The following is a 13,556-nucleotide window of genomic DNA, read 5'->3' on the forward strand; positions in this document are numbered from 1 at the left end:
GAAATCACAGCTTCCCTATCTTCATCAACATTTAACAATTCCTCAAAATATTCCCTCCATCTTCCCAATACCTCTAACTCTCCATTTAATAACTCTCCTCTCCTATTTTTAACTGACAAATCCATTTGTTCTCTAGGCTTTCTTAACTTGTTAATCTCACTCCAAAACTTTTTCTTATTTTCAACAAAATTTGTTGATAACATCTCACCCACTCTCTCATTTGCTCTCTTTTTACATTGCTTCACCACTCTCTTAACCTCTCTCTTTTTCTCCATATACTCTTCCCTCCTTGCATCACTTCTACTTTGTAAAAACTTCTCATATGCTAACTTTTTCTCCCTTACTACTCTCTTTACATCATCATTCCACCAATCGCTCCTCTTCCCTCCTGCACCCACTTTCCTGTAACCACAAACTTCTGCTGAACACTCTAACACTACATTTTTAAACCTACCCCATACCTCTTCGACCCCATTGCCTATGCTCTCATTAGCCCATCCATCCTCCAATAGCTGTTTATATCTTACCCTAACTGCCTCCTCTTTTAGTTTATAAACCTTCACCTCTCTCTTCCCTGATGCTTCTATTCTCCTTGTATCCCATCTACCTTTTACTCTCAGTGTAGCTACAACTAGAAAGTGATCTGATATATCTGTGGCCCCTCTATAAACATGTACATCCTGAAGTCTACTCAACAGTCTTTTATCTACCAATACATAATCCAACAAACTACTGTCATTTCGCCCTACATCATATCGTGTATACTTATTTATCCTCTTTTTCTTAAAATATGTATTACCTATAACTAAACCCCTTTCTATACAAAGTTCAATCAAAGGGCTCCCATTATCATTTACACCTGGCACCCCAAACTTACCTACCACACCCTCTCTAAAAGTTTCTCCTACTTTAGCATTCAGGTCCCCTACCACAATTACTCTCTCACTTGGTTCAAAGGCTCCTATACATTCACTTAACATCTCCCAAAATCTCTCTCTCTCCTCTGCATTCCTCTCTTCTCCAGGTGCATACACGCTTATTATGACCCACTTCTCGCATCCAACCTTTACTTTAATCCACATAATTCTTGAATTTACACATTCATATTCTCTTTTCTCCTTCCATAACTGATCATTTAATATTACTGCTACCCCTTCCTTTGCTCTAACTCTCTCAGATACTCCAGATTTAATCCCATTTATTTCCCCCCACTGAAACTCTCCTACCCCCTTCAGCTTTGTTTCGCTTAGAGCCAGGACATCCAACTTCTTTTCATTCATAACATCAGCAATCATCTGTTTCTTGTCATCCGCACTACATCCACGCACATTTAAGCATCCCAGTTTTATAAAGTTTTTCTTCTTCTCTTTATATATATAATATATATATATATATATATATATATATATATATATATATATATATATATATATATATATATATGTGTGTGTGTGTGTGTGTGTGTGTGTGTGTGTGTGTGTGTGTGTGTGTATATATTATATATATATATGTGTGTGTGTATCTATATACTATATATACCAACGCTGGCATTGTCTAACGATAAAATCGCCTAACGATGAGTTTGTGCGGTCGCTTCCAAGCATACAATCGGAACATTTCATATTATCACAGCATTTTTAGTGATTGCACCTGCAAAATAAGTCACCATGGGCCCCAAGAAAGCTTCTAGTGCCAACCCTACAGCAAAAACAGTGAGAATTACTATGGATATGAAGAAAGAGATCATTGCTAAGTATGAAAGTGGAGTGCATGTCTCCGAGCTGGCCAGGTTGTACACAAAACCCCAATCAACCATCGTTACTATTGTGGCCAAGAAAACGGCAATCAAGGAAGCTGTTCTTGCCAAAGGTGCAACTATGTTTTCGAAACTGAGATTGCAAGTGATAGAAGATGTTGAGAGACTGTTATTGGTGTGGATAAATGAAAAACAGATAGCAGGAGATAGCATCTTCAAGCGATCATATGTGAAAAGGCTAGGAAGTTGCATGAGGATTTAATTAGAAAAATGCCAGCAACTAGTGGTGATGTGAGTGAATTTAACCCCTTCAGGGTCCAAGGCCCAAATCTGAAGTGTGCCCCAATGTCCAAGAATTAAAAAAAAAAAAAAATTATTTTTTCTTATGAAATGGTAGAGAATCTTTTTGTGAAGGTAATAAAACGAAAAGTATGAAATTTGATGGAAAATTGATGAAATTATACTCTCGCGAATTTTGATGTGTCAGCGATATTTACGAATCGGCGATTTTGCCGACTTTGACTCCCATTTTAGGCCAATTACATTATTCCAGTCAATCAAATTCTTAGCTATTTCACTAGTATTACTTCCATTCTATCGATTGAGCACAAGAAATCGCCAAGTCAACTGTTTCAACTACAAATTAAAGTGATCAGAAATTGTTAATTTGGCCAATTTAACACAAAGTTCAAAATATTCCAATTTCAAAATAGGGTCCAGAATAAACAATGTAGGTATTCCTGGAACTAAACTAACATTTCCTCTGTTCATTAGTTATGTTTTGAAGCTTTACAAATAAATTCCATTTTGATTTTTTATTCACATAATGAATTTTTATTCATACCAAAAAATAGAAGATTTACTGTTATGCAATACTGTAATAATTGTATAAATATCATCACCATATTTGTGAATGCATATTAGACCCACCAGCTGGTGTGTATTAGACGTGTGAGGTCGTTTGTTTACTCTTGAATATCGGCAAAAATTTAACATTTCTGCTACTTTGAGCTCAGTTTCAAGCCATTTCCAGTGATAAAACCAATCAAAATCATCTCTATTTCTGTAATATGTCTTCCATTCTATCAAATGAGACCAAGAAATCGCAATACAACTATAAAAAACATACAAAAAAAACACTGCAAAGTCGCTGTTTTAACCGAAAAATCATGATTTCAGTTTTTTCTCTCATTATTAACTTTGTGCTGCAGGATCTGTTTTATGTGGTGCACACATACCACATAGATGTATTCTCTCATATCTAGGCCCAAATGTACCACTCACAGTTTATCAGAGTGAGCTGAGCTCATGACGTAGATCTACGGTTTGGACCCTGAACGTAAAGCCGTAGATCTACGGGACGGACCCTGAAAGGGTTAAGGCCAGCAAAGGTTGGTTTGAGAGATTTAAGAATCGTAGTGGCATACATAGTGTGATAAGGCATGGTGAGGCTGCCAGTTTGGACCAAAAAGCAGCTGAAAAATATGTGCAGGAATTCAAGGAGTACATAGACAGTGAAGAATTGAAACCTGAACAAGTGTTTAATTGTGACACTGACAATGTTGTGAAACACTTCAGGAATGTCATAAAGGAACGGGAGGTACAGGCCTCTATGGACAGATATGTTGTGCGACAGAGGTCCAGTGACTCTCAAGCTGGTCCTAGTGGCATTAGAAGAAGAAGGGAAGTAACCCCGAAAAAGGACTTGCCACCTCAAGTCCTAATGGAAGGGGATTCCCCTTCTAAACACTAACACCATCAACACTCTCCCCTCCTCCCATCCCATCAATCATCACCAGATCTTCAATAAAGGTAAGTGTCATGTAACTGTGCATGTCTTCTTCAGTTTGTGTGTATTAAAATTAATATTTCATGTGGTAAAAAAATTTTTTTTTCAATACTTTTGGGTGTCTTGCACGGATTAATTTGATTTCCATTATTTCTTATGGGGAAAATTAACTCGACTAACGATAATTTCGATTAACGATGAGCTCTCAGGAACGGATTAATATTGCTGGTCGAGGGTGCACTGTACATATATATATATTTAACAAGTCGGCCGTCTCCCACCTAGGCAGGGTGAAACTGATGGGATCATGACAGAAATGTTAAAAGCAGGGGGAGATATAGTGTTGGAGTGGTTGGTATTTTTCTTTAATAAATGTATGAAAGAGGGGAAGGTACCTAGGGATTGGCAGAGAGCATGTATAATTCCTTTATATAAAGGGAAGGAGGACAAGAGAGATTGTAAAAATTATAGGGGAATAAGTTTACTGAGCATATCAGGTAAAGTGTATGGTAGGGTTATTATTGAAAGAATTGGAGGGAAGACAGTGAGCAAGATTACAGATGAGCAAGGAGGCTTTAGAATGGGTAGGGGAGCAAGGAGGCTTTAGAATGGGTAGGGGATGTGTAGTTCAGGTGTTTACATTGAACTATATATGTGAACCGTATTTAGATAAAGGTAGGGAAGCTTTCATTGCATTTGTGGATTTAGAAAAGGCGTGTGATAGAGTGGATAGTGGAGGAATGTGGCAGATGTTGCAAGTGTATAGAATAGGTAGTAAGTTACTAAATGCTGTAAAGAGTATTTATGATAGTGAGGCTCAGGTTAGGGTCTGTAGAAGAGAGGGAGATTACTTCCCAGTAAAAGTAGGTCTTAGACAGTCATGTGTAATGTCACCATGGTTGTTTAATACTGTGGTTCCTCGTTTTTTCTTAAGCATTGAAAGTCGTAATTTTCAAAAATTGTAACTTTGTTTTTCGTTACAAATAGTCGTTCGTCCCAGACACGTATGCACGCCTTGAGCAGCCCCACACTTCATTCCCAGCCAGTGTGCCATTGTTTATCAGCAAGTGAAGACGATCCCACGAGCTCATACGATACATTTCATAATATTCCATTCATTTTAGTGCTTGCAACTGCTAAATAAGCCACCATGGCTCCAAAGAAAGCTTCAAGTGCCAGCCCTTTGGTAAAGAATGTGAGGAACACAATATAATTCAAGAAAAAGTTTGTAGAAAAATATGAAAGTGGTGGTGGTAGAGGGTGGTAGTGATGGTGGTAGAGGGTGCCCTCTTCATTGATTCAGCTTTTCTACTAGCTCCTCCAATGTTGTTGGAGTTATATAGGGCTACAGAAAACACCGCCACCTCAGCTGCAGCCTTCACCAACATCATGGATGGCTTATGCTCTCACTGGCCCTTATACACCCAGCAACAACACAGCACCATTTGTGGCATACATAATGACTTATTTTATTTATTTTAGAGTATATGTCATGTTTCTCTGTTATTCATATTGTTATGTCATATTAGTTGAATTGTGATAGATAAATAAGCTCTCGAGTTGATATTAGTGTCATATTCTCCAACAATAAACTCGCCTCCCCTCCCTCTGCCATACACCAAGAGTCTTCAGTAAAGGTAATTGTGATGTTAAATGTTCATTTATACATTTTATTAGTGCTTTACACTTATTTTTCATTCTCTTTTGCATGTATAACTATAAGCTAGGGAAGTGACCCCTGATAAGAACTTCACATCTAGAGTCCTTATGGAGGGGGATTCCCCTTCTAAACAATAACCTCTCTTCCCTCTCCCCTCCTCCCTGTCTTCCATCCATCAACAACAGCCTTCAATAAAGGTAACTGTCATGTTGAATGTTCATTCTTTTGTGCATGTAAATCTATCTTTAAGGTAAAAAAAAATTTTTTGTTGATACTTCTGGGTGTCTGGAACAAATTAATTGGATTTATATTATTTCTTATGGGAAAAATGGTTTCGCAAATTGTCAATTTCGATAACAGTCACACTCTCTGGAACGGATGAATTATGAAAAATGAGGGACCACTGTATATTTATAGATGGGGTTGTAAAAGTAAATGCTGGGGTGATGGGTGGGATTAAATTATGGGGAATCAAATGCAAAATGGGAGTTGACACAGTTACTTTTTGCTGATGATACTGTGCTTTTGGGGGATTCTAAAGTTGCAAAGGTTAGTGGATGAGTTTGGGAGGGTGTGTGAAGTTAGAAAGTTGAAAGTAAATATAGATAAGAGTAAGGTGATGAGGGTATCAAATGATTTAGATAAAGAAAAATTTGGATATTACATTGGAGGGAGGGAATATGGAAGAAGTGAATGTTTTTAGATACTTGGGAGTTGACTTGTCAGTGGATGGGTTTATGAAGGATGAGGTAAACCATAGAATTGACAAAGGAAAAAGGGCGAGTGGTGCATTGAGGTATCTGTGGAGACAAAGAACATTATCCATGGAGGCAAAGAAAAGAATGTACGAGAGTATAGTGGTACCAACACTCTAATATGGGTGTGACGCATGAGTTGTAAATGCTGCAGTGAGGAGGCAGCTGGAGGCCGTGGAGATGTCATGTCTAAGGGCAATGTGTGGTGTAAATATTATGCAGAGAATTTGTAGTGTGGAAATTAGGAGGAGGTGTGGAGTTACTAAAAGTATTAGAGGGCTGAAGAGGGGTTGTTGAGGTGGTTTGGGCATTTTGAGAGAATGGAACAAAGTAGAATGACTTGGAGAGCATATAAATCTATTGGGGAAAGAAGGTGGGTCCCGAAGGAATGGTCCCAAATCTGCACACAGAAATCACTCCCTACAAAAGTAAAAGACTGGGCAGGTGGTGCAAAATACCCCCAATGAAAAGTAGGGGTGCTATTGGTACACTAAAAGTAAACACCATAAGTGTTCAGGGCCCAAGACTGTTCAACAGCGTTCTTCCATGCATAAGGGGAATTACCAGTATGCCCCTGGCTGCCTTCAAGAGGGAACTTTTGGTGTCATCACCATCAGGAAAAGATTCTCTATCATTTCATAAGAAAATTTTTTTTTTTTTTTTTCTAAAAATTTATCAACATAGAATGAGTTTCAGAAAGGGGCCTGTGACAGTCAAAGGGTTAATGAAATAAATAATAATTTAGGTAATTTTGTACTAGTCTTATCTATGCACTATTTATTAAATTATATTAATGCTATTCATGCAACTCTTTAACTTGTAGGGGATCATATAGAGCTTAGTTTTTTGAGGAAATATGATCATCTCTTAAGCCAAAAATTAAAAATTTTGGGCTTTTTTGTCCATGACTCATGAAATCGAAATGACATGATTGCAAACAAACCATACCATAGGCAGGAATTGAACTCATAGCAAGCGAGTCATAAAACTCCAAGCCAACACTGGTCTGGAGTTTTATGATCGCCATGAGTTCAATTCCTGCTTGTAGTATGGTTTTTTTTTTTGTCCTTGGGTTGTGTAGAAAAGTCATCTAAGCACTATTCACAGAATTCTCTCAATGAAATAAATAACCTGATGAAATGAGTAACCTACAGTGATCATTATTATAATAAAAAAGAAGCGCTAAACCTACTAGGGTCATACAGTGCTGCAAGGCAGGGATTGATGCAAGATCAAAGGATAAGCAAAGGTGGAGAGGACAACAAAGGTAAAGTTAGGAAGGGCTGTGAGGAGTACTACAGGAAGGATTACTAAAGTTTGTGCAATAAATCAGTTGCTATCAAAAAGCCAAAGAGGCAGTCTGTCAAAGGTGGTCCATCAGCAAGGAGGGAAGATAAAGTAAAGGCGTTAGAGCGGTGACAATGTCGGAGGAAAATTCTGCGTGCTCGTTGATGAAAGTTAAGACATTTGTGCAACGTCTGGTTATCTTTATTGTAGACGTTTTGCCATCCATTGGCTTTATCAATACAGATTCTGTATTGATAAAGCCACTGGATGGCGAAACGTCTACAATAAAGATAACCAGATGTTGCACAAGTGTCTTAACTTTCATCTTGTCGGTATTGTATACCTGTCTTGCACAACGTGCTCGTTGATAAACAGGACAGTCCAATAGAATGTGGGAAATTGAAATTGGAATGGACACTTGTCTTACTTATGGGTTCCTAAAATGATCAGTAATTGAATATTTGAGCTTGCAGGGGGAGTGTTCCAGTTATTGGTCTTCTTTACTTTCAATGTGCTGAAATAATTGAGCATTGTCTTATCTATTTTTAAACCCCTGTGTGAAGTTTGCTTCCACTGTCATTGCTCAGCTTATTCCACTTTACCATTCTTACACTGAAGAAATATATTCTAGTATTCCTGCAGCTTATTTGGGTAGGTAATTTCTAACTGTGCTTCCTTTGTTCTTGTTGCATCCCTGGAGAGTTTATTCATGTCAATCATTACTATAGAGTTTTACATCATTTACCAAATTTCAAGTGTTCAGTAATGTTTATAATTAAAAGTTATGATAGGTGTGTAGAACCTCTTTTAATTGCTCCATCTGATAATTATTATTATTATTATAATCAATACTAAGTGCTAAACCCACAAGTGTCATACAGTGCTGGTCTGTCTGAAAAAGAGTAAATTCATCTGCTATCTTTTTCAGCGAGGTGGCTCTTATGTGACCCCTTCCCCCCTACACAAAGCTGCTGTAGAGGTTACTCAAGAGCCTTATTGACTCACTGACTTGTACCAATTTTTGTATCAACTTGTTACTTTGCACCTCTTGCCATTTTATATTTTGACTAAAAGTTTTATAACAGTAGCTTATTGTGGTAGAAGAAAATGTACAAGGGAGTACTACAGCCACAGCAAGGATCCAATAAGTAAAGCTTAAATTTTTCACAGTAGTGTTCCCAAAGCACACTTGTAATACGTATACTATATTCTTTACTCATCCCATAACAGGAAGAAAAATTAAAGGAGTACAGAAGAGAGAAGCGAAAGGAACGGAAGCGAAAAGCAGATTCTTCTGTTGATGAAGATGCAAGTTCAGGTGGAATGGACCCAGAAATGGCAAAAATAATGGGCTTTTCAGGATTTTCATCATCTAAAAAATAACTTTTGTAACATAGGACTTTTCTCACTCACATTACTGGTGTGATTGTACCTTGATTTTGACAGTGCAAGTTAATCTACGATTAAATACTAAAACTACCTAAATTTTAAATATTGGTTTGTACATAAATGAAAATGTTCATTTAATGATGCACAAGATTTGATGTTATATAGTTTTTGAAAATTATTCAAACATACGATACTGTGTATTATCATCCATAAATAATGTACATGTTATGTCAGGTACAATAATGTTTACTAAATAAATTATTTTGTAAAATAAATGTTACTCTCTAATACTTCATTCAACGTTTAGAAATAATGACAAATATTACAATTAAAATTTTACTACCCTAATATAATGCATTATGGATATACTACTATCTTGCTGATGGTTCAGGTATCAATGGCCTGGGTCAGTCAGGCTGGAGTTAACATGTAGTCTGTCAGACACCACAGCCTGGTAGGTCAGAAACTGCCTACCTGGAAATTTTTGTTTAAGTTTTCCTTTCAAGGTAGGTGCCTTTATCAGTGAAAAGCACTTAGTCCAAGGAATTGCAGCCATCCTACCTTGAATGCCTTATTACCAAGGTTAAGCCAAGGAATTATTTATGCCCCCCCCCCCCCTCTGGATCTAATTTGAATGCCTCCCATTTCCCAGGTGCTACATGATCTTACAGGTTTAACACTTACCAAATTAATTAAAACAAGTAAGCCACCAGCATTTTTGGCATTCTCAAGTAATCATACTGGGATTATTATTATAATCAAGGGGGAAGCGCTAAACCCGGAGGATTATACAGCGCCTGGGGGGGGGATGTGGAAGGCATTCAGGCTTAATTCGGGGAACTGGAGCACAGATCCAATTCCCTAAATCAAGAGCCCCTCACCAACATCAAGGAACCTTCCTTGAGGGGAATCATACTGGGAAAGCACTAGTATGTATAGTTAACCTTGGATGACCCCTCACCTCAAGGCACTTCCCCCGAGAAGTTATTGCATTCTTGCTTTTCATGGAGGTACAGGTTTAGCACTTTGGTTATAATAATAATTGGAGGTACAGTCCAGATATTTTGCAAGATTATTTTACCTCTGCGTTTAAATGGAAGTAGGTAGTAGGTTGGTAGACAGCAACCACCCAGAGAGGTACTACCATTCTGCCAAGTGAGTGTAAAACGAAAGCCTGTAATTGTTTTACATGATGGTAGGATTGTTGGTGTCTTTTGTCTGTCTCATAAATATGCAAGATTACAGGTATATCTTGCTACTTCTACTTACACTTAGGTCACACTACACATACATGTACACGTTTATCTATACACACTCATCTGAAGTGTTCTTTGATTTAATCTTAATAGTTCTTGTTTCTTATTACTTTTCCTTTTATATCCATGGGGAAGTGGAATAAGAATCTTTCCTCCGTAAGCCATGCGTGTTGTAAAAGTCAACTAAAATGCCAGGAACAATGGGCTACTAACCCCTTTTCCTGTAATAATTACTAAAAAGAATAATTAGAAAATTTTCAAAGTGGGATGTCTGAATGTGCGTGGATGTTGTGCGAATGATAAGAAAGAGATGATTGTGGATGTTATGAATGAGAAGAAGCTGGATGTTCTGGCTTTAAGTGAAACAAAGCTGAAGGGGGTGGGAGAGTTTCAGTGGAGAGGAATGAATGGGATTAGGTCAGGGGTTTCAAATAGAGTTAGAACTAAAGTAGTAGTAGCAATAATGTTGAAGGATAAACTATGGCAGGAAAAGAGGGAGTATAAATGTATTAATTCAAGGATTAAGTAGAGTAAAATAAAGGTTGGATGTGAAAAGTGGGTTATAGTAAACATATGTGCACCTTGAGAAGAGAGAAGTGTAGAGAGAGAGAGATTTTGGGAAATGTTAAGTGAATGCATGGGGAGTTTTGAACCAAGTGTGAGAGTACTTGTGGTTGGGGATTTAAATGCTAAAGTGGGTAAAAATGTTGTAGAGGGAGTAGTAGGTAAATTTGGGGTGCCAGGGGTAAATGAAAATGGGGAGCCTTTAATTGAGCTATGTGAAGAAAGAGGTTTGGTAATAAGTAATACATATTTTATGAAAAAGAGGATAAATAAATTTTCAAGGTATAATATAGCACGAAATGAAAGTAGTTTGTTAATGTATTGGTGGGTAAAAGGTTGATGGGTAGGCTTCAGGATGTACATGTTTATAGAGGGGTAACTGATATATTGGATCATTATCTAGTTGTAGCTACAGTTAGAGTAAGAGGTAGATGGGACAAGAGGAAAATGGCAACAACAAGTAAGAGGGAGGTGAAAGTGTATAAACTAAGGGAGGAAGTAAGTTTGCACGAGATATAAGCAACTATTGGCAGAAAGGTGGGCTGGTGCAGGTATGAGTAGTGGGGGGGGTTGAAGAGGGTTGGAATAGTTTTAAAAATGCAGTATTAGAATGTGGGGCAGAAGTTTGTGGTTATAGGAGGGTGGGTGCAGGAGGAAAGAAAAGTGATTGGTGGAATGAAGTAAAGGGTGTGGTAAGAGAAAAAGGTAGCTTATGAGAGGTTTTTACAAAGCAGAAGTGTTATAAGAAGAGTAGAGTATATGGAGAGTAAAAGAATAAGTGAAGACAGTGGTGAGAGTACAAAAGGAGAGCAGATGATAGAGTGGGAGAGGCACTCAAGAAATTTTAATGAAAAGAAAACATTTTGGAGTGAGTTAAACAAGTTAAGAAAGCCTAGGGAACAAATGGATTTGTCAGTCAAAAACAGAGTAGGAGAGTTCGTAGATGGGGAGATGGAGGTATTGGGTAGATGGCGAGAATACTTTGAGGAACTTTTAAATGTCGGCGAAGAAAGGGAGGTGGTAATTTCATGCACTGGCCAGGGAGGTATACCATTTTTTAGGAGTGAAGAAGAGCAGGATGTAAGTGTGGGGGAGGTGCGTGAGGCATTATGTAGAATGAAAGGGGATAAAGCAGCTGGAACTGACGGGATCATGACAGAAATGTTAAAAGCAGGGGGGGTATATAGTGTTACAGTGGTTGGTATTTTTGTTTAATAAATGTATGAAAGAGGGGAAGGTACCCAAGGATTGGCGGAGAGCATGTACAGTCCCTTTATATAAAGGGAACGGGGACAAGAGAGATTGTAAAAATTATAGAGGAATAAGTTTACTAGGTATACCATGAAAAGTGTACGGTAGGGTTATTATTGAAAGAATTAGTGGTAAGACAGAATGTATGACTGCGGATGAGCAAGGAAGTTTTAGAGTGGGTAGGGGATGTGTAGATCAGGTGTTTACATTGAAGCATATATGTGAACAGTATTTAGATAAAGGTAGGGAAGTTTTTATTGCATTTATGGATTTAGAAAAGACATAAAACAGTGGATAGGGGAGCAATGTGGCAGATGTTGCAAGTATATGGAATAGGTGGGAAGTTACTAATGCTATCGAGTTTTTATGAGGACAGTGAGGCTCAGATTAGGGTGTGTAGAAGAGAGGGAGACTACTTCCTGGTAAAAGTAGGTCTTAGACAGGGATGTGTAATGTCACCATGGTTGTTTAATATATTTATAGATGGGGTTGTAAAAGAAGTAAATGCTAGGGTGTTTGGGACAGGGGTGGGATTAAATTATGGGGAATCAAATACAAAATGGGAAGTGACAGTTACTTTTTACTTATGATACTGTGCTTATGGGCGATTCTAAAGAGAAATTGCAGAGGTTAGTGGACGAATTTGGTTGTGTGTAAAGGTAGAAAGTTGAAAGTAAACGTAAAAAAGAGTAAGGTGATGAGGGTATCAAATTATTTAGAAAAAGAAACATTGGATATCAAATTGGGTAGTAGTAGTATGGAAGAAGTGAATGTTTCAGAAATTTGGGAGTTGATGTATCAGCGAATGGATTTATGAAGGATGAGGTTAATCATAGAATTAATGAGGGGAAAAAAGGTGTGTGTTGCATTGAGGTATATGCGGAGACAAAATTATGGAGGCAAAGAAGGGAATGTATGAAAGTATAGTAGTACCAACAGTTATATGGGTGTGAAGCTTGCAGAGCGGAGGCAGTGGAGATGTCCTGTCTAAGGGCAATGTGTGGTGTAAATATTATGCAGAAAATTCGGAGTGTGGAAATTAGGTGTGGAGTTAATAACAGTATTAGTCAGAGGGCTGAAGAGGGGTTGTCAAGGTGGTTTGGTCATTTAGAGAGAATGGATAAAAGTAGAATGACATGGAGCATGTATATATCTGTAGGGGAAGGAAGGCGGGGTAGGGGTCGTCCTTGAAAGGGTTGGAGGGAGGGGGTAATTATTATTATAATAAATAAGAAGCGCTAAGCCACAAGGGCTAGACAGAGGGAGGGGGTAAGGGTTTTGCGGGCGAGGGGCTTGGACTTCCAGCAAGCATCCGTGAGCATGTTTGATAGGAGTGAATGGAGACGAATGATATTTGGGACCTGATGAGCTGTTGGAGTGTGAGCAGGGTAATATTTAGTGAAGGGATTAAGGAAAACTGGTTATTTTATATAGCCAGACTTGAGTCCTGGAAATGGGAAGTACAATGCCTGCACTTGAAAGGAGGGGTTTGGGATATTAGCAGTTTGGAGGGACATGTTGTGTATCTTTATACGTATATACTCTATACGTATTCTGAGCACCTCTGCAAAAACAGTGATAATGTGCGAGTGTGGTGAAAGTGTTGAATTATGATGAAAGTATTTTCTTTTGGGGGATTTTTTTTTTCTTTCTTTTTGGGTCACCCTGTCTCGGTGGGAGACTGCCGACTTGTTGAAAAAAAAAACTTCTAAACTGTTGTATTCTGGGCACCTCTGCAAAAGCAGTGATTATGTGAGAGTGAGGTGAAAGCATTGAATGATGAAAGTATTTTCTTTTTGGGGATATTTTTTTTTTTCTTTCTTTTTGGGTCACCCTGTCTCGGTGGGAG

The 13,556-nt window shown here is 38.0% G+C and overlaps 1 protein-coding gene across 1 annotated transcript in view; it reads left to right on the forward strand.

The window, feature by feature from the left end:
• Positions 1-8,957, forward strand: part of LOC128694831 (zinc finger matrin-type protein 2) — a 32,392-nt gene extending 23,435 nt beyond the window's left edge. The window contains exon 7 of the mRNA XM_053785147.2: positions 8,478-8,957. Within this exon, the coding sequence (XP_053641122.2) occupies positions 8,478-8,630 (153 nt within the window). The 3' untranslated portion in view covers positions 8,631-8,957. The remainder of the gene's footprint in view (positions 1-8,477) is intronic.
• Positions 8,958-13,556: the final 4,599 nt, after the last annotated feature.

The sequence above is a fragment of the Cherax quadricarinatus genome, chromosome 45, assembly GCF_038502225.1.
Source record: "Cherax quadricarinatus isolate ZL_2023a chromosome 45, ASM3850222v1, whole genome shotgun sequence".
Lineage (NCBI taxonomy): Eukaryota > Metazoa > Arthropoda > Malacostraca > Decapoda > Parastacidae > Cherax > Cherax quadricarinatus.